Source organism: Anomalospiza imberbis, chromosome 6 (genome assembly GCF_031753505.1).
Source record: "Anomalospiza imberbis isolate Cuckoo-Finch-1a 21T00152 chromosome 6, ASM3175350v1, whole genome shotgun sequence".
Classification (NCBI taxonomy): Eukaryota; Metazoa; Chordata; class Aves; order Passeriformes; family Viduidae; genus Anomalospiza; species Anomalospiza imberbis.
This window is the reverse complement of record NC_089686.1, coordinates 54,079,541-54,097,453: the sequence shown is the minus strand read 5'-3', so window position 1 is coordinate 54,097,453 and position 17,913 is coordinate 54,079,541. Positions and strand designations below refer to the sequence as shown.

General features: G+C 38.6%; 1 protein-coding gene across 16 annotated transcripts in view; it reads right to left on the bottom strand.

Annotated features, from left to right (window-relative positions):
- PPFIA1 (PTPRF interacting protein alpha 1) overlaps positions 1-17,913 on the bottom strand; it is a 53,061-nt gene that overhangs the window by 24,327 nt on the left and 10,821 nt on the right. For 10 of the 16 annotated variants that reach the window (XM_068194232.1, XM_068194228.1, XM_068194229.1 and 7 more), the window contains exons 3-13: positions 7,797-7,898; positions 7,137-7,301; positions 6,245-6,319; positions 5,714-5,815; positions 5,237-5,458; positions 4,378-4,524; positions 3,705-3,839; positions 3,023-3,097; positions 2,511-2,594; positions 1,883-2,014; positions 445-507 (exon numbers count right to left, since the gene is read on the bottom strand). In XM_068194232.1, coding sequence (XP_068050333.1) covers positions 445-507; positions 1,883-2,014; positions 2,511-2,594; positions 3,023-3,097; positions 3,705-3,839; positions 4,378-4,524; positions 5,237-5,458; positions 5,714-5,815; positions 6,245-6,319; positions 7,137-7,301; positions 7,797-7,898 — 1,302 coding nt within the window. The remainder of the gene's footprint in view (positions 1-444; positions 508-1,882; positions 2,015-2,510; positions 2,595-3,022; positions 3,098-3,704; positions 3,840-4,377; positions 4,525-5,236; positions 5,459-5,713; positions 5,816-6,244; positions 6,320-7,136; positions 7,302-7,796; positions 7,899-17,913) is intronic. The other 6 variants (XM_068194235.1, XM_068194242.1, XM_068194243.1 and 3 more) reach the window with 1 other exon arrangement.

The following is a 17,913-nucleotide window of genomic DNA, read 5'->3' as shown; positions in this document are numbered from 1 at the left end:
TTCTGCCTCTGCTCCCCAGTTCTTAAAACTTAAAAAAAACCTGTTAGCAGTTGCACAAGCATTTAGTGATATTCAATGCTTTGAGAAAACCTTATGGAAACATGTCCAATATTAAAAGTGTTCCTCATTTGGTTTTGCTGTTCAAGGTCATATGTACAAGAGTATAAAAATTCTACACAATCTCCAAACTTTGGCCAATTGCCAACATACCCAGGCACTTCACATATTCAAAAGTGTGTTAAGTCTTGGACTAAAAGGTTATGTATTACCTATAACATTCCCCTAAAACTGTGGCACACAATACCATAAAATAAGCAATAACAACTCTTTTCTCTTAAACAGAGCAGGAAATGTTAAGTTTTATGAGGAATTAAAATCTGATCCTGCTATGTAGCAAGGCAGTAATTAAGTTCCAAGATAAAATTTCAGAAATGCAGAGTCTACCTTTTCATGCTGAAGTTCTTCTATTTGTTTTTTTGCATTTTCAATTTCTCGAAGAAGTGAATTCTGAAATTAAAGGCATCGCAAATTAAGTCACTCATAAGCTTTACACTTTTAAACCACAACCATGATGAGTATCAAAAAATGCAGTCAACACTACACAAACACATCTTAAATTACTCCTCCTTGATTGCTTCCATCATTTCACTTTAATTATAACTGAAGATTTATCCTTCCAGGCCTACAGCCCTCTAAATAATGGATTTAGTAATAGTACTGGTTCCATACATCTTTAATAGCAATAGCAGCCTTTTAAAGCTCCATTTCACAGTCTAACTAGTAAAAAAAGGGAATAATTATGGAATAATTCAAAGTAATTCAAGAAAGACCACATGATCAGAACAAAGTCTTAATGTTACCTGCATGTTTCTTCCCAACTTAGCATAAAAAATGAGCTGGAAGCCTCAAAAAGAATACTTTGCTAGTAGCTGTTAACTACAGTAAAAGAGAAGTAGATTTTACTCATTATTTGTAAATGAAGTTATGTTTTGGAAGATAAGAGGAGTCAGGGTCAACCCTGAGACGTCACCTATTATTCAAGCATTATGCATGAATGCAAGAGGAAGCAAACATTCAGTACAAGTCTGGAAACACCATCTGCATTCCAAAGCATTTTATTGCCATGACTTTGGTATTAAAAGACACTCAACTTTTCCTGAAACATTTCCCCAGATGGTCATTTCACCCTCTAGTAAAAGAAACCAAATATATTTTAATCCAAGACCAAGCAACTCAAAGTCAGCATCAAGCAAAGTGTCACTTTAGAAGACATTGCTGGATGAAGAATAAGGGATCTTACTTCAAGCTGTGCATGGAAGAATAATCCCTAAGGATCTAGATCCAAAAGCAGGAGGGAAGAAAAGGAATGAAAACTGTATCAGAAGAGATGAACTGAGTATTGGGAAAAGCTCCAAGATGTGCACTGACAGTGCAGGAAAAGCCCATTTACATGCATGTAACGAGTCCCAAAATGAGCTACCTGAGAAGAAAAGCAAATTGCAGGAATCCCACAATGACTCAGGAGAACTGGTTCAGCCAAAAGCAGTGGGAAGCAAAGGAAACTGAACTGGAAGGGTCAAAGTACCCATGCTTTAGGCTTCCTGTATTACACTGGATGAGCCTATTTATGCAATCTGCACCAGTTAAATAAAGGCTAAAGCTTCTTAAAAGCTGCCTTCTCAACACTGCAGTGCAGTGCCCAGGGACAACCTCAAAAATTATTTTTAAGAGTATATTTTCAAAATCCACACTAAAAAAGAGCCTTAACAGCAACTACTTATTAATAAGGGGTTTGTGTTTATTTGCTGAAGTTACAGACACGTTGCAAAAGGCACAAATAATTACAGAATTACACATTCATTACTGGAATGTGACTTGTTACCTTGTCTTCCAGGGCAGCCATCCTCTCCTTGAGATGAAGCTGGAGCCTTTCATTGGATTCAGACAGGAGCTTATCAACAGTTTCTGACAAACGTTTATTATGCTCTTCATTCATCTTCTCTCTCTGTCTAGCCTGAGATACAAAGAAGCTGCTGAAAAAACTTCAGATTTGCAGTATCTCTAACAATTTCCAGGTTATGAAGGCAGCAAGCTTTCTTTAATCCAAATGCATTTTTTTAACAGCAATATTTTTCCACAGGGAAACACTGCATGAGCCTCCAAGGCTCTGTAAAGGGAATCTAAGGGACACTTCAGTCTTTAATAAGTGATCCAAGATCAGAAGTTCAAAAATCCAAGTCTACATTAAAAAAAAACTTTAAAAGGCACAATTCAGAATGGATTCCATTATTTGTAACCCAGGAACTATTTTTTCCATAATAATTTATATCAGCAAGTTTCTTCAAACTTTTATTGGAGACTTTCAGCACATTTTCGTTGAGATTTAAGGTTAGCCACAGTAGAGTGACTACCAGCCAGCCTAAACTCTAGCTTTATTTTAAAACCAAGTAACAAAGAGGATTAGGTTCTTTCTTTCAGCTTTTTATCATTGTCAAAATGATGTGCAGTACCCTTTGCAGTTCTTGATTCTTCTCTTCAAGCTGTGCCTCCATCTGTCTCAGCCGCTCCTCGATATTGCCGTGTCTCTCCTCAGCCTGTCAATTTGAGAGCAAAATAAGAATTTGGGTGGGTTTTTTTAGGCTCCAAAAGCACAGAAACACTGAGGCACAGGAATAATTCTAACATGCTTTGCACAACTGCCATTTATGGTAAAGGACAATGCAGAACAGATGCTTTTCTGTCACCAAAAGGACCTTGCAACAGTTCAGATGGGAAGTGGCAAAATGATGAAACCTCTCACCCCTAAGTACCATCATGAATCAACTACTACTATTTGCAAACGAGCTTGCAACAGCAAAGTTCATTCATATCCCCAAGAAATAAAACTAAAAAATAAATAAAAGTAAAGACTGAGTGCATTTTCAGCTTCTCCTCACTATCCTGGACAATGGGACCCTTTGTTAGTAATCATGGCAAAGCAGAAAGCAGCAAGCAGAGACAAGGACTAAGATACAAATTCTACCTTCCTAAGCTTGGTGGCAAGTTCCAAAACTTTAGCATCTTTAGCAGCAGTGCTCCCAGGAGACAAAAGGTCAGACTACAGAGCCAGTTAGGAACAGGAAAGATAACAGGGAAAAAATGAAACTAAGGCTTTGAAAGAAAATATGCAAACACACACACACTTGAAAAGGCTCATTTGTAGCTAAATATAATTCTTCAGATTTCATTACTCCATTTGCAGCCCTCTAAAAATCTTGATATTTGGTAGTACCACAACTTCTCTCACTCCCCACTTGCTTCACTTAGTAGTGGAAGAAATTTAGGTTTAGAAACAGCTCATATTTAGAAGACTTTATACCTATTATTGAGTAATTTTAATAAAAAGTACCAAAATAATAATTCAGAGAGATAGTTTTATGATGTAGAAGAGTTAACAGAAAACCCACTTTATTTCCAAAGTGCATAAACTTAAAAAAAAGTGATTAAAAATTAAAAAAAAGGTAAGACTCTATCAGAGTGTCTTCAGAGAGATGAACAGGAAAAAAAGTAGGAAATAAACATTTTCTGTAGGAAATAAATATTTTCTGAATTATTTGTGGGAAAACTGGAAATCAAATGTAACCAAACCAACACTAAGAACAGATTTCCTGCAGTGGGACACCAATGGAGGAGGGAGTCTGAAGGACACTGTGCCACCACCTCACCTTTGTAAGTGCTGCCACTCTTTGTGCCAGCTCAGCCTCCACCTCTGGCAAAGTCTCGGCTTTTCTCAGGGTCTGCTGCAGCTTTTGCTCAGCCAGTTCCAGTCGCTCTTGTAGTTGCCTGTTCTTATCTTCACTCTGCACAGGGTTATGGCCAGCAAGTGTTGAGGGTTAAAGACATGATTAGTTAGAAAGTGGTTGGCTAAACAATCATTTCTGGCTTATAACGTTGGACTATTTCATGTCAAGCACTTGTCAAACTTCCTCTCTCACTACAGCAATAGCCTGTAAAAACCACTACAAACTGCGCAAACCTTAGAAGTTTAGTTCAGAATGAGTAATTCTCACCCACAAAACTAAAGATGCTTGGAAACACATACATTAACTTAAAAATCCATAATAAATAGTGCCAACAGCCCTGCTGCCCCAAGATAAAGTGCACTAAATTTCTCAAAACCATTTCCCCTTCCCTGTAAAGCTGTCTCATCTTTATTCCCAGGGTAAAAATCTCTGCAATGTACGACTCCAGCTCCTGAAAAACAATCACTAATAACAGCATGTTACAGCTGATATTTATCTCCCTAAAAGCAAAGTGCTTCAGCATAGCATGAACATTAATTATCTCCATTAGCTTTATGCTGAGCAAAATGTACTTCATCTCATTTGAAACCACAACCTGTCGGTGCATGGAGTCTTTAGTGGCAATTTCATTTTCAAGTTTATCATTGAGGTCATGCACGGATGTAGCTTCACGTTGTGCAGCGAGGTAGCGTTTCTCTAGAGTGGTGATTCTCTCCTCCATGTCCTCCTTCTGGGCCAGAGTCTGGGCAAGACACACAACAGAAGTCAGAATGCGAGAGATCATTTCAAATAAAACTTTCAAATAAAATTTCAAATAAAATCAGGTTATTTTTCTCATTAAAAAATGAAGTGGAAAGAAATGGCTTTTTAAAACAGTTAATGATTAAAAACCACTGGTCTTTATTACCTTACATCACAGATCTGCTACTTTCCTTTCCAATGGTATTCACACAGTATATCTTGACTTGCTGGGGATGGTCAGAGAGTGTTCTGGGATTTAACTAAGATCCCTTTCTATCTAATGAGGATATGTGGGACCCTGGAGATTAGTAGTGACAGGAACTGTCAACCACACCACTGAAATTAAAGGGATTCCTCAACCAAGTGCATCTTTTAAAAAAGGAAGCAAGAGTAATAAGCTGAGCACGTATGACAAGATCAAGCATCTCTTCCAGAACATGCTGAAGTTGGCAATGCTAAATTCCAATCTATTAATGAACTATCTAGTTAGTCATAGGTTTATCATGAAGACAGATTTTTTTTTAAGTGGACAATGCGACCCTTTGGTCTTTTAAAGAAAAAACAGACACCCATCATGTCCTAAAAAACCATTTTCTTCTCATCTATCAAATCAAAGACTTCCAAAAACAAAGGTTCAGCTGAGCACTTGTGAGACTAAAATTTTCTAAAGATGGCATTTGTGACTCCCCAAATCCTGACAGTTCCGTCCTCACCTCTCGTACATCCCTCTGTAACTTTGTGTTCATTTCTTCAGATTTTATTAAGTCTTTCCTTGCTGTGTCTAGATCTTCTTCCAGCTCTGTTACTCTGCTGGACAAAGCAGTGAGGCGTTCTTTCATTTGTGTCTGCTCTTTGTTTTGCTTATCTATGATGTCTTGGAGTTCAATCACTTTAGCAAGGTTTTCATCGTGGCATAATGAGCCATCAGAGGCTCTCTATTAAACAGGGGGGAAAAAGTGTATTAGCATGATGCAAATTAGATCGAAAAACAAATTGTTACTCACCTGTAAACATCCCTCCCCAAAGGTAATTTTATTATTGAACAGACTGCAAAAGCTGAAATTTCAGTAACTATGACTTTTTAACTAGATGATCATTCAAAAATATTTTATTATGGTTTAAAATTAAAATGTTATAGTTAATGATTAAAAACCCTATGTAAGCTAAGCAAAGTAAATAAATAGATGTACCTTCCCATTTGTAGTTGGTGTATTTTCTTGTTCATGATTTATATCCAGCATCCCATCTGGAAGTGCTTTCTTCTGATTATTTTGCTCTTTCAGAATCATTAACTAAAAGAAAAGTTTACAGACACATGTTTCAAGCCAATTCCTTTTTCACTAATAATATAAGGAACAGCTGCAAAAGCAAAGGAGCAAAACAACAATTACTCATTCTACTGCCAGGTATGCATTAATAAAATCTGGCACAGGCATTCAAATACCTTATGCCACTGCAAACCCTAATTTTAAAGGCACAGGGACTCTTTTTGTTGGTTTGGTTGGGTTTTTTGGGGGCAGAGAGGGTGTCAGTTGGTTGAGGTTTGGCTTTTTCCTCTCCTGCTCTTTCAAAGCAGGTAAGTTTAAAATTAACAATTATTCCATTTGGCAAGAAATCAAAAGGAAAAAGTGAAAGTGAAACTTAATAAATTACTCTGTACAAATATTGACTGAAACACCCACAATGGACACATGAAGCCTTCTTTTAAGACAGAAGCTTACCTCTTTATGTGTAGTACCTAGTTCTTCTTCCAATAAGCTACACCTTTCAAGTGCTACTCGTAACCTCTCCCTTACCTGAAAGGGTAATTTCAAATTATTTTAAATCATTCAAATCAACAATCAATTGTACTTGATGCCACGCCTTTAGAGACAATAAATGACACTGTTTCCATTACACTTAGAAACCTTCTTAATCTGGAGTCAGTCCTAACTACAACACATGCTACCAAAAAAATAACCAAATAATGTGTATCTTATAATCTAGCTTTTCCTTTTTTCTGTCATAAGCAACATGGCCTGTACATTCAGGCACTAAAGAACTAAACATACCCAGAATCTGCTTGTCCTTCTGCAAGGCACACACTGTGTTTGCTTTTGCTCGTTTACAACATGGAAAAACAGGTAAAATTCCACTTAAAATCATTTGCCAGATTTTACATACAAGGGTCACAAAGTCAGGTAAACTGCAAGTTGGCAACAAAATTTACAGTGAACTTTAGCAGTTGCATATCCTGCTGCTAATATCAGGTGCAACTGAAGGGGGGAGTTCTTTTAATTCAGATTTCTATCCCAGTGTAAGCAGATTTCCCCTCCTCCTCTTCTCTCTAGTCCATTTCTTTTATTAGATAATCAAAATTATAAATCCTGACATTGTACAGGTAAGCAGCTGTGTGCATTCCTACAGCAAATATATTGCTCCTGAACCATGCTGAGTTTACATTAACACAGTTAATGAAGTACTTGAATAAACTACAGCACCTTGCTTTAGTTAAGTGCAGCATCTTAATTTAGGAGAGCATTTACCAATGTAGTTACACAGCAGATATTTCTACTTCAGTACAAAAATTGCCTGGCCCACACAAAGGAAAGAGGATGAAAAGGTGTTAGGTACCTTTTCATCAAGGGCTTTGTGGTGCTCAAATAAGGATTTTAGTGCTTTGAGAACTTCTACTTCACTAGAAACTCCTGCTGGAGACTGAGCTTGCCTCTTCACAACAGTCATCCTGAGGGATCGCTCATGCCGGGAGACAAGACACTCCAAATGTTCCAGTAATAGCTAAAGCAAAAGGGAAAAAAAAGAAAGGAATAATGTTTATTCCTGTTCAGTACAGCTGCAGAAACTTTGCCTCCCAGAACATCAAGTTTAGAGTTCTAAACTTCAAATTTCAGAGACAAAGTATATCGTATTGAGCGTAAGGACTCGTTTTTTACATTTCAGCTGTATTAGCTGCATCTGCTCAAACAGATCACCACAACCTGCCCACTCGGCTCCCAGAGCTGCAGGATTACAAAACCTTAACAACAAGAAATCTGGATGGCAGATAGCAGTGCAGTCTTACAAGCTTTTCCTGATTCTGCACAGCAGCATTTGGAGCTGTGAACAAGCTGCCAAACCCTACTGATCAACACACAGACATTTGCACTTCCATGGGGATTCATGTACAAGTATCAGGGAAAAAAATACTTTTAGCTTTTCAAATTCAACATTTGTTTTCCTCCCTGTAGCTGGATGCTTTAACAATGGCGAGCTTGGAGAAGACAAGGAACTGACCCTCGTGTTATTCCTTTCTGCTTTCAGTTCAGCAATTTCTTCTTCCCTTTCAAGCAGCTGCTCCCTGCATACATTCAGCTCTTTTGTGAGCGCTGCAAATTCCTGGAACAAACCAGACAGAAATACAAGCACATCAAATATCAGGACACAGTGAGAGTGGATTCATATGAACATTTGACAGTTCCTTGAAGCATTCATTTCAGATGTGCAAAGCCAATACAACTGTATAGTCATGCTAAGTCAGCTTCAGTTCAAACATTGAAAATCTTTATGCTGCCAACTGTAAAGACAAAAGATGTTTGACCAGGACTTAGAAAACTTGTTTGTGTCTCAAGGCACTTATATGAGTCGGGGGTTTCCCTGGTAAGCAAAAGGAAAAACATATTTGTAACACACTTTGTTATGGTTTCAGAGTTGTTAGTTTTGTGTATTTTGGTTTGTTGGTTTTTAACAACTGCTGAGGGAGACACAAAAAAACAGAGCATTAAGCACAGCAAAATAAGGAAACCAACAAACATGACAAATTTCAAGTCAGTATTTAATTGTGAGCAACAATTAATAATCCCGACATGTACCAGATTACAGCTAAATACAGGAATTTCATTCAAGCCTTCCTTCCAATCTCACAAAAGGGAATGAAACAGCCCTTTCCCTACAGTCCTGCTAGAAATCTGAGGATTAGAACCAGAATTTTCTGAAAGCTGAGCCTGGGGGCTCAAAGCCCTCACAAGGCTCACCCTCCAAATTCAATAAAGATTTCACCAAACAACCCAACCGAAGTGAAATAGTACAGAGTGAAGTGTCAACAGGGAGCAGGAGTGGAGCTAACTTACATCACTCACTGCATGCTTATTACTGCAGTGAACACACTCAGTATGAAAGAATATCCTCCTACAGCTTGGGATTTCTGTCAGGAAATGATTGTACTAATATCTGCAAGAGCCACTGCAGCCTAAACCATTTCCCCTCTCTATCAACAGCCTCACTAAAAATAAAAAACTTAATATAAAAGACATCTAAATGTTCTATTAACTCAGGGGGCATACTCTGAATAGAACAAAAGGTACAACTATACACCACATTTAGAAGTAAACACAAAGCATAACTTAATCTACCCCAGAAAAATTGAAATTCTAATCTGAACCACACTGGAAATGAGAATTGACAGTCTGAATGTGAACAAGTCCATCCTTTAGAAAAGAGCCTTGCAAGAAAGCAACCCTCATGTCTTGTCAATGCAACTTAAAATGTGAAAATAAATATGCTTCAGTCACTCCAGTGGCCAGTGAACACACTGGGAGCACTTGGATAAGAAAAAAAAAATGCTAATGACTAACATTCCTTTCTGTTCTCCAAAATAAGGAATATACTCATAAACAAGAGCCTTGCCTAATAAACAACGGATTTGTACAGCTGAACTGGTGATTAGCAGGACAAGGTGAACACAAATAGCCAGCTATAAGTGGAGACACAATTGCTGCTTCTCTACTTTTTCCAAACTCTACAAGACACACTGCTTATCAGCCAGCAGCTGCATATCAAGTGAAAGCTTAAGATGGAGTTGTTCTTCAGCGAAATTCAAAGTGACAGAATGCACATGCTTAAAAACAAAAGGCCACATCAATCAATTAATTATACTAAGCACATCTGCAAATTCTAACATGCAGCTAAAATAAGCAGACACTGTCAAAAGACACTGCAATTCCCAGTATTCATTTAGTAAACTTTATTCTAAAATATACACATGACTGAAAAGACAAAAAATACACTGCACAATATATACCTGGAATGAACTCTGGAATTACTAACGTATTAAGCTTTTAAAAGTTGCAGTGAAAAAGACAGCAATACGACCACCACCACAGATGCAGAATCCATCCCTATAATCCCTCTTCCTAAATCAAATCCTGCTCATTGGTAAAAAGTTTCAGTCCCCCCTACTTAATCAGCAAAAAACTGCAAAACATCTTCATTTATTTTCCTTTCTCAACTGCTAAATTATTTTATTTCTATAATACACTTAATTACTTTCATATAAATATACTGCAGTATTTCATTTGCATTCTTAAAAAAAAAAAAGAAAGGAGGCCTATTATTTTCAAAATGGCCAGGAAATACTTCCAAAAAAACCTGGTCTGCAAATACAGCTATCAGAACTTTCACACACAAAACAAGTTACAAAAGGGTCCTGAGTGCAAGGTAAAACAAGAGGGGAAAAATCAACTCCAAGCTTCACTGGAGCTGACAGAAATATTGGCTCTACCACGAGCTTTCCCAGCAGAGTGCTCCTTCACATCCGAGCTTTTCCTTTGCCTTCAACATCTCACCTGTGGGAGCTTCCAGGACTCCCAGGGAATTGGCCACACACTCCCCTTTTGCTCTCACACGAGCTCAGGTAAACCAGAAACCAAAGCTGCCATTTTTCAAGGGCAGTCCCTACTTATCTTTACAGATTAGATAATTACATACTACTGAGAAGAGCTTTGCATGAAATTACTTTCTTGGTGTGTTTCCCCTTCCAAACTAACAATAATATAAGAGTAATTTTTAAAACCCTAAAAATGCCAACATCAACATTTAGAAACATCAATATTGCTCAGTTCTCCAGATGACACCGGCCTGAAATGGGAAGTTTTGTATTTTTCCTGCCTCTATCTTAAGTCTTAAGAACAGGATGAAGAGCACAGCAAAAACTACCAGGCACTGTCTCATCATCCTTTTTCAACTTCAAATCACTGCACAGCATCAGTATATATCTTTTTATCCGTATGAGCTTCCCCACATGAAAACCAGCTGTATATTTGAAAGGAAGGCTATTCACTCTTCAGATGGTTATAGGATACAGAGTTCCAGTCCATTGCATACTCCTGTGCCAATATAAATTGTGGCACAAAGAGATCCCAATTGTGACACGAACCATGACACTGTCAGGTGACCCAGAGCAAGAGTGCACACAGAAATTTATATTGCTGCTGCATAAACACACTGACAGGGATTGCTGGCATTGCACAACACCTCCATAGCTGTTTGTTTTGACAAAATAGACTTGCTTCGAGTCCTGTGAGCTGCCTAAGAAAGAACATTTGAATGTCCTTAGTTTCAGCTGACACTGCCAAAAGACATGTCCTTTCTAGTTTTAATACTTACCTTCAATGGGAGACAATTTGTGATTTCCCTAAGCAGTTCAAAAGCAGAGAAACTATTTACAGCTTTATCATCACAAAAAATTTCGAGTTGTCTCATAATTTCTTCCTTGGCATTAGATGAACATACAGAAGGAATTAAAAGAAAAAGGAAAGAATCCTGAGAAACTTTCCCACTTGTCCACAGAGCTGTGTCACTCTTCTGTACTTAAGACTGAGAGCAACAGAACGAAGCTCTGCTCTGTTGCTAGCTGCCATCAAAATAATAAATACACAGCACTGGGGATTGACAAGAATGGAACTCACAATAAGCATTTCAGAGCACTCACATGAATCAGTGGGAGAGTGCTGAATTTACCAGGGAAAGACTCCCTGCTGATTAGAACATTCTGGCAAACACCCATACTCTACACTAAACTGAAATGTTTACTGAAGAAAGTAACTTTTGGACCCAACTGAATCATTACAAACACATCACTCTTGCTACCAGAAATAAATACTCTCAACAAAGAGTCACATTGAGCAAGTAAGTTGGTTCTTGTTCAGTAACACATTTTCTGGGTTTTTTTTGTTCCCAAGCTCCAGGATTTTTAAAGCAATAGTATTTCTTCTACCTCAACCTTCAGAGCTGACCTTCAACCTTCAGTATTTAGATGCCACAATATAAACATCCTTCTAAAAGCTGGATCCATTAGTGCTGAGCTGTCAAGCCTGGCTGAGCTGACACACTTGGGAACTCCAAGATCCCAATCCAGGAATATTCCAGCTTTCAGAGAACATGTTCCTTTCATGTTCATTACAAACATAATTCATAGCTCTCACAGACAGCACATCACAGACCAATAAATGCTACATGACAGGAAGGTAGTATTTTACCTAGGAGAAACACTTGAAAGAAACAGAGGTAATTTCTGAAAGTCTGTTAATATAAGTTGTATATTAGAATGCTCTACAAATAACTAAATTTGTTTGGAATTTGAACAAGCAAAAAAAAACCTTATTCCACAAGAAAATGCGACACCACTTGAGTGCACAAGTAATCATGAACTACAAGCAACCACATGGCCAGAAAATTTATATAAATGATGAAAGTATATGTAATAAAAAAGAGAAACATTTAAAATCCATCAAATATTATTAAATACTGTAAAGTAGTAACTTCAGGCAATAGAAGATGAATTTGTGACTGTTACATCTTTAGGAACATCTCTGACCCAAATATATGATTGGAATTTATCTGTTTAATCTCCAAGTGATATTTTGGTTTACTGTTATCATTCTGGTCTGCAGACTGAATTATCAAGCAAGCCACTCACAAATCTGAGCAGCTGAAGAGAGCAGGAAAAGAAGAGCTGGGGGAAGTGCAGGACATCAGGGGTGAAAAATCAATGGGATCTGAGATAAGTTTCCATCATGATGGTTGTACTACATATAAACCTCAATTATTCCAAATGATGACTGCATGGAAATGGCAAATATACAGTCTAAAAAGAAAACAAGCAAAGAAAATTTAAATATCTAGGTTTTTTCCTAGGGTATTTCACAGTCACTTCACTTTAAATCCAAGGGGTTTAGGTAGCACACAGTGCTACCTAAACAAAGCCGCAATATATGTGAAAGTTCCTAGCAAGCAAATTTTCATACCTATACAGTCACAGGTTTGTTTTGGGGTTTTTTTTGCTAAGAACCAGAACTATGAAATTATGAAACAGTTCAAGGGTATTGAGAGTTAAAACTGAGGAGAACTGATTTGTTTTCATCATTAAAGTCAACCTTGGAAAAAAACATAGTCACACACCAACACAGATTATGCTTTGCCTGTTCCATGTAGTAAAACACATTGCTTTCAACCTTTCTATATCTCTGGCATGTGCTAATGGGAAAGAGAAAAATCAGCATGGAGTGTGCAAAGAAAAATATTTTCCTTTTCACCTTATGAAAATAATTTCCAGTAAGTATCGAGCAGCCTGAAATGACTAAGCTAGAAACATAAAACTTATTTCAAACACTAACAGAATCAATTCTATGAAACAAGTTTATCTTCTGTTCTCAAAACCCCCAGAACTTAATAGGGAGTGTTAGAGAATACTTCAAGTAATGCTAAAACATGGATATATCAAATTCTTGTGTTTTGCAACACTGAAAGGCTTTTCATGCTCAAAGTAGCTGTTTTTCCAAGTGGAGCTAACTACCCACCAGAGTGAGAACACACTGGAGCTCATTACACAATTAGTGTATTGGCTTCCTTTCCTATTTCTGTGTATGCATAAGATGTTTTATAACTCAAAAGACAAGCACCAAAACAGAGGCGCAGATTTCTTTTCAGTCAAAAAAAATTCTCACCTTCCAACTACTGGCACTGAGATACAGAAAAGGTTTAATACCACCTTTGGTTAACTCTCAAAAATCTGTATTAAAAAAAAAAAAAAAACAAAACAAAACCTTTTTTTTGCCCTCTATCAAAAATTGCAACACTGCATGAAAATACTCAAGTGAATATTGCTGCCAGCCAGTGATCAGTACTAAACCTGAGTCACTTCTTACCATTCCATCCCTTTTTTTTAGCAGGTCTCCTTCAAGTGTCCCTCTCAGACTGACCTATCTAGGCTTTGTCATTAACACTGCTCAATCCTAAATAGGCAATTAAGTTTTAACGTGTTTACAGTTGCATAATGTTATTGCTCTAGAATGAAACTCTCGCTGTTCCCAGCCCACTTAGGAGCTGGAAGCAGAATCCACTGCCTGGCATTTGACAAGCCAAGAGCCAAAGGACTCCTCACTCACAGCCAACAGGTACCAAACATATGCCCAAGGGCAAAATGGAAAAGCTTATAAAGCAAGCCCAAGTCTCCATGGCAATAAGTAGCTTTCCAGTTACCATCCTGAGTGAGTTGCCTGAATTTATGCACAGCGTTTCCTGAGCTTGAACTACAAAGCACAAAATCCAGACTTCAGTGCTGGGAGCTTCCGGAAGCGCAAGGAAACATAAATGGAGAAAGGTAGGACTTGGCAGCTTGGCAAAAGGAATGCAGGAGCAGCAGGAAAAGGGAGGTAGAAACACATCAGTTCCATGTCCTCCTCCCTGTAACTCCCCTTCCCCAATCTCACTAACACATTCCAGACATGTCCTGTTTGGGGTGCAGGGGGTAAAAGTACTGGAACCCAAACTTGGATCCAGCCTCTTGCTCCTCTGAGAATGAGGGGTTTTCCTTTCACCACATGAATCCCTGCTCAGACATCACACACAGAGCAGCAAAGTCTGGAGTGGGAGCCTGTGCACCCTTGTGCACAGAGCACTGGAATCATTAACCACAGCCTTTCCAAACCTGGACTAGCAGAAGCCTCACTGCCTGGCTTCCTGCAATGCATTTTCCCTAAACCCAGCAGAACAGTGCTGTTATGTACACAAGGACAGGCGCAAAGCCTCGTGCAAAACCAAATCTTTGTGCATCACTGGAGAGCCAGCATTCCCTGGTCACACACCGTGCATGGGACTGAAGGGACACAGGGCAACCTTCCAGGCTCCTCCGTTATAGCCAGACCTCCATCCACCCACCACGGGAACACAAGTCACACATGTGACACAACACACAGTCCCTACAAGTCTGTTTGCAGCTAATGTGGGCAAAATCAAGCCACAGCTGCATCTTACAACTGCTCTGTAGTCTGAGAAAATAAGTAAAGAGAACATGAGGTTGTTTAAACAAGTCAGAAAACCTCATCCAGTCATTCCTATTACAACCTGCAGTTTGTTCTGCATCTTCTGTAGAGTAACAAGCCTTGGGATCATCAAAACATTTAGAATCCCTAAATTCTCCAGATAGTTTGTTAATCTTTGCACGAGCCATAACAAATCAACACAGCTTGTTCAAAGCAGGGTAGATCACACAGGGCGATCAATTAACCCAGAGCAGACACAATCCGTTTTTATGCCAGCCTTTTAAACCCCTTTTAGAGCTACAGATGTGTATCAAATCAACCAGTGAAAAACTCTACCAAAGTACCTGGTTCTCCCCCCAGGGCTTTCTCCAAATATTCAACGGAGGGGGCAAACCCTGCAAGTTAGCAGAAAGCACAGAGGATTAACAAGAAATGAACATACTGAGCCCTAACTTGAAATACCAGTTTGAAGTTATTTTCTTCACTTGTCTTTGTAAAAATACTTATGAAATGTTGCCTCTATTCAGGCAACACCGTGGATCTTCTCAGCAGGGAAGTTCAAAAGCTGAAGCATCATGAGAGCAAGCACAGGAAATGCAGAAGCAGCCCTCAGACTGGAATGAAACTCGGCACCTATTCCCATGCAACAGGAGCAGAAAACCTCCTTCCAATCACTTCATTGTGGTGTGGCTACGCAAAGAGTTCCACCTTAGCTGCTCCTCAGTGTACAGGAGTATGTCCCCTGAAAGGGCAGATAAGGAACGAAAGTATCCAGAACCATACCGAGCTTGTTTTCCTTGGAAAAATGTCCAAATCAGCTGAAATAGCCATCAGGAAAACTTTAGTCATCCTTGAAAAACGGGCTTTTCAACTTGGGATGGCTACTTTGTGCAGAGCAGTTAGGAAAAACTGATAACAAAGTAACCCTTTCCAATACTGTACCACTCTAACCACCAAGATTCCAGATTAACAGCTTAATTTAACACAGAATAAGGCTACAGTACTTGGGGGGTGTTTGAAAAACACCTGACTCTCAGTGACATTGAATCAATGAATTCTAAGGGTTTCACAATCAGAGTTACCACATTCCTGCACCCCCAGCCTAGTCTATTTTGATGAGGAACTAATATAGTAAAGTAGCACACAACTTCTTAGGTGTAGCTTTAGGCATCTCCATTTTTGGAGACCATTTCAGTGAACAAACCTATCCACACCCATACCCACCATGGCAAAAGGAGTACTTGTACTTAATTAAAGAGCAAGAATCTTGCATTACCAGTTTGACAAGGTATGGGACAAAACCGGTCTCCACGTTTAATATGACAGTAGAGGGATTTCACTGAAGTTTTTCCTCTCCTCACACAAAGCTGGTCAAGATTTCCTGGGATTCCACACTGGATAGCACAGCATGCAATCCTCCTCGGGGATGCCAAACTGAAGAACAACTGCAAGATGTGCTGAGAAGATTTAAGAAGCTCTATAATTTTCCTGGGACCCCCATTCTGGAGACTAAGCAGCTGTAGCAAGATCTTTTAAGTTGTCAACAATTGTAAGTTTACTTGGGCAAAAAAAACCCCAATTCTGCATATCAACTCTAAACGTACTGCACTTACAAGAAACAGCACAATTCTACCCTAGATAGCATTAAATATTAAATTTCTATGACTTTTATGAATTAAAAATTATTTAACCCTACATACCACATTCTAGTCATGTTACATGGCTGATACTGCACAGTTTTTTTACAAACAGACCCAGGACAAGACCCATCATGCACAACTATTGACAACAATGACAAGATACTCCTGCTTGCAAAAACTGAGCAGCAGCTGAGGCCCTGCCCTATTCTAATCGTTCATCTTGGCCTCTGGTTGCCAGCTTTAGTTCTGTGGCTAGCAGCTGAAAAGTACATTTTTCACACTCTGCTAAGAGGGAATGCTTGGGAATATCTGAATAAGGCTGGCCAAGCCATCCTCATTAAACAAGCACCAGCATGTAGTTCCCCCTCAGTGCTCTCCTATTATATATATATGTATTTATTATTTTTGCCAAGTGATGAACACTTCAGTCTTATAATTTCAAACTTGTTTAAGCAAGTAATACTCACTGAGGACAGATACGTGCCTTCAGCAGGAAATTCAACTTACCAGCTCTTCACATTTTGTTTTTCCCTACTTCTCTGTACTCTATCACCCCAGTTTACAGGCTGAGTGGATTTATTGGGCTAACTGAAGTTAAATATGTCCAAATCTGTGATATTCTGAATAAATTCTACTGCACCATTCCATGGAAAAGTTGCTTCATTTTAGCAAATACTCTAAAATAAAGCAATTCCAAAGTCCACACTAAAAAAGCACAACCTCAGGTCCTACAACAGACACATCTGCTATCTCAACACAGAAAAAAAAACCTAGGAAAAATCAGCAACATAGATTAAACATTAAAGAGCTGTTTTACGGGGAGGGGTAAAGCATTTTTTAAAGTTCAAAGTAATTTTTTTGTCTGCCACAAACAAAAAAAAAAAAAATCTATAATTAGCTCAAGTTTAGAACAGTTCTAAACTTGATGACTACCTGAACCCAGACAGCAGAAGAAAACCAGGGAGATGAGCAAGGCTGTAATGCGGAGAAGAAATAATTTTTTAAAAATAAATCAATCAATAAATGATAAATAAATGAATAAAAGACAGGGGCAGGCTGTCAATATGGTGTTACCACTACAAATGCTGAAGTGAAAGATGGGTTGGTGGGAAACCTGTGAAGCTCCTGTTCCCCATTGGACTAAAAACAAGGGAAAGATGATGCAACAGGGAAGCCCTGCAGCCTCCTACTCCACTGGGACAAAAGAAATGCTTGGCCCATTTCTCCTCCCCTGCTTCCCAGGACTTAATCTTCTATAACCATTGTACAAAATTCAGGAGAGGGTTATGCAGTCTCCACAAACTACAGCTCCAGTGGGGTCAGAGTTACACCAATGTCAGTATCAGCATAAAAGAGACCCTGGGAGGGGAAAAGGACAGCTAAAATCCTAAAAAGCTGTTCCATTTCCACTTTACATGACACAAAGTAATTCCAGATTTCTAGAGACAAAGACTCAGCTTTTGGAAGATAATGGTGTGGAACCACACCCTGCAAAGACATTCTGAAAACTCAAGCTGCATGTTTTAGAAAATAAATTACTGGATGCACCTGCCTCGTGCTCTTTAACATAAGGCTAGAAGAATGTTAAGACCTTCCAAGCCTTTTCCCATGAACTACAAAAAAGTGATCACGCTGTATGAAAAATACATTACTTAAGAACAACAAGAAGATTCA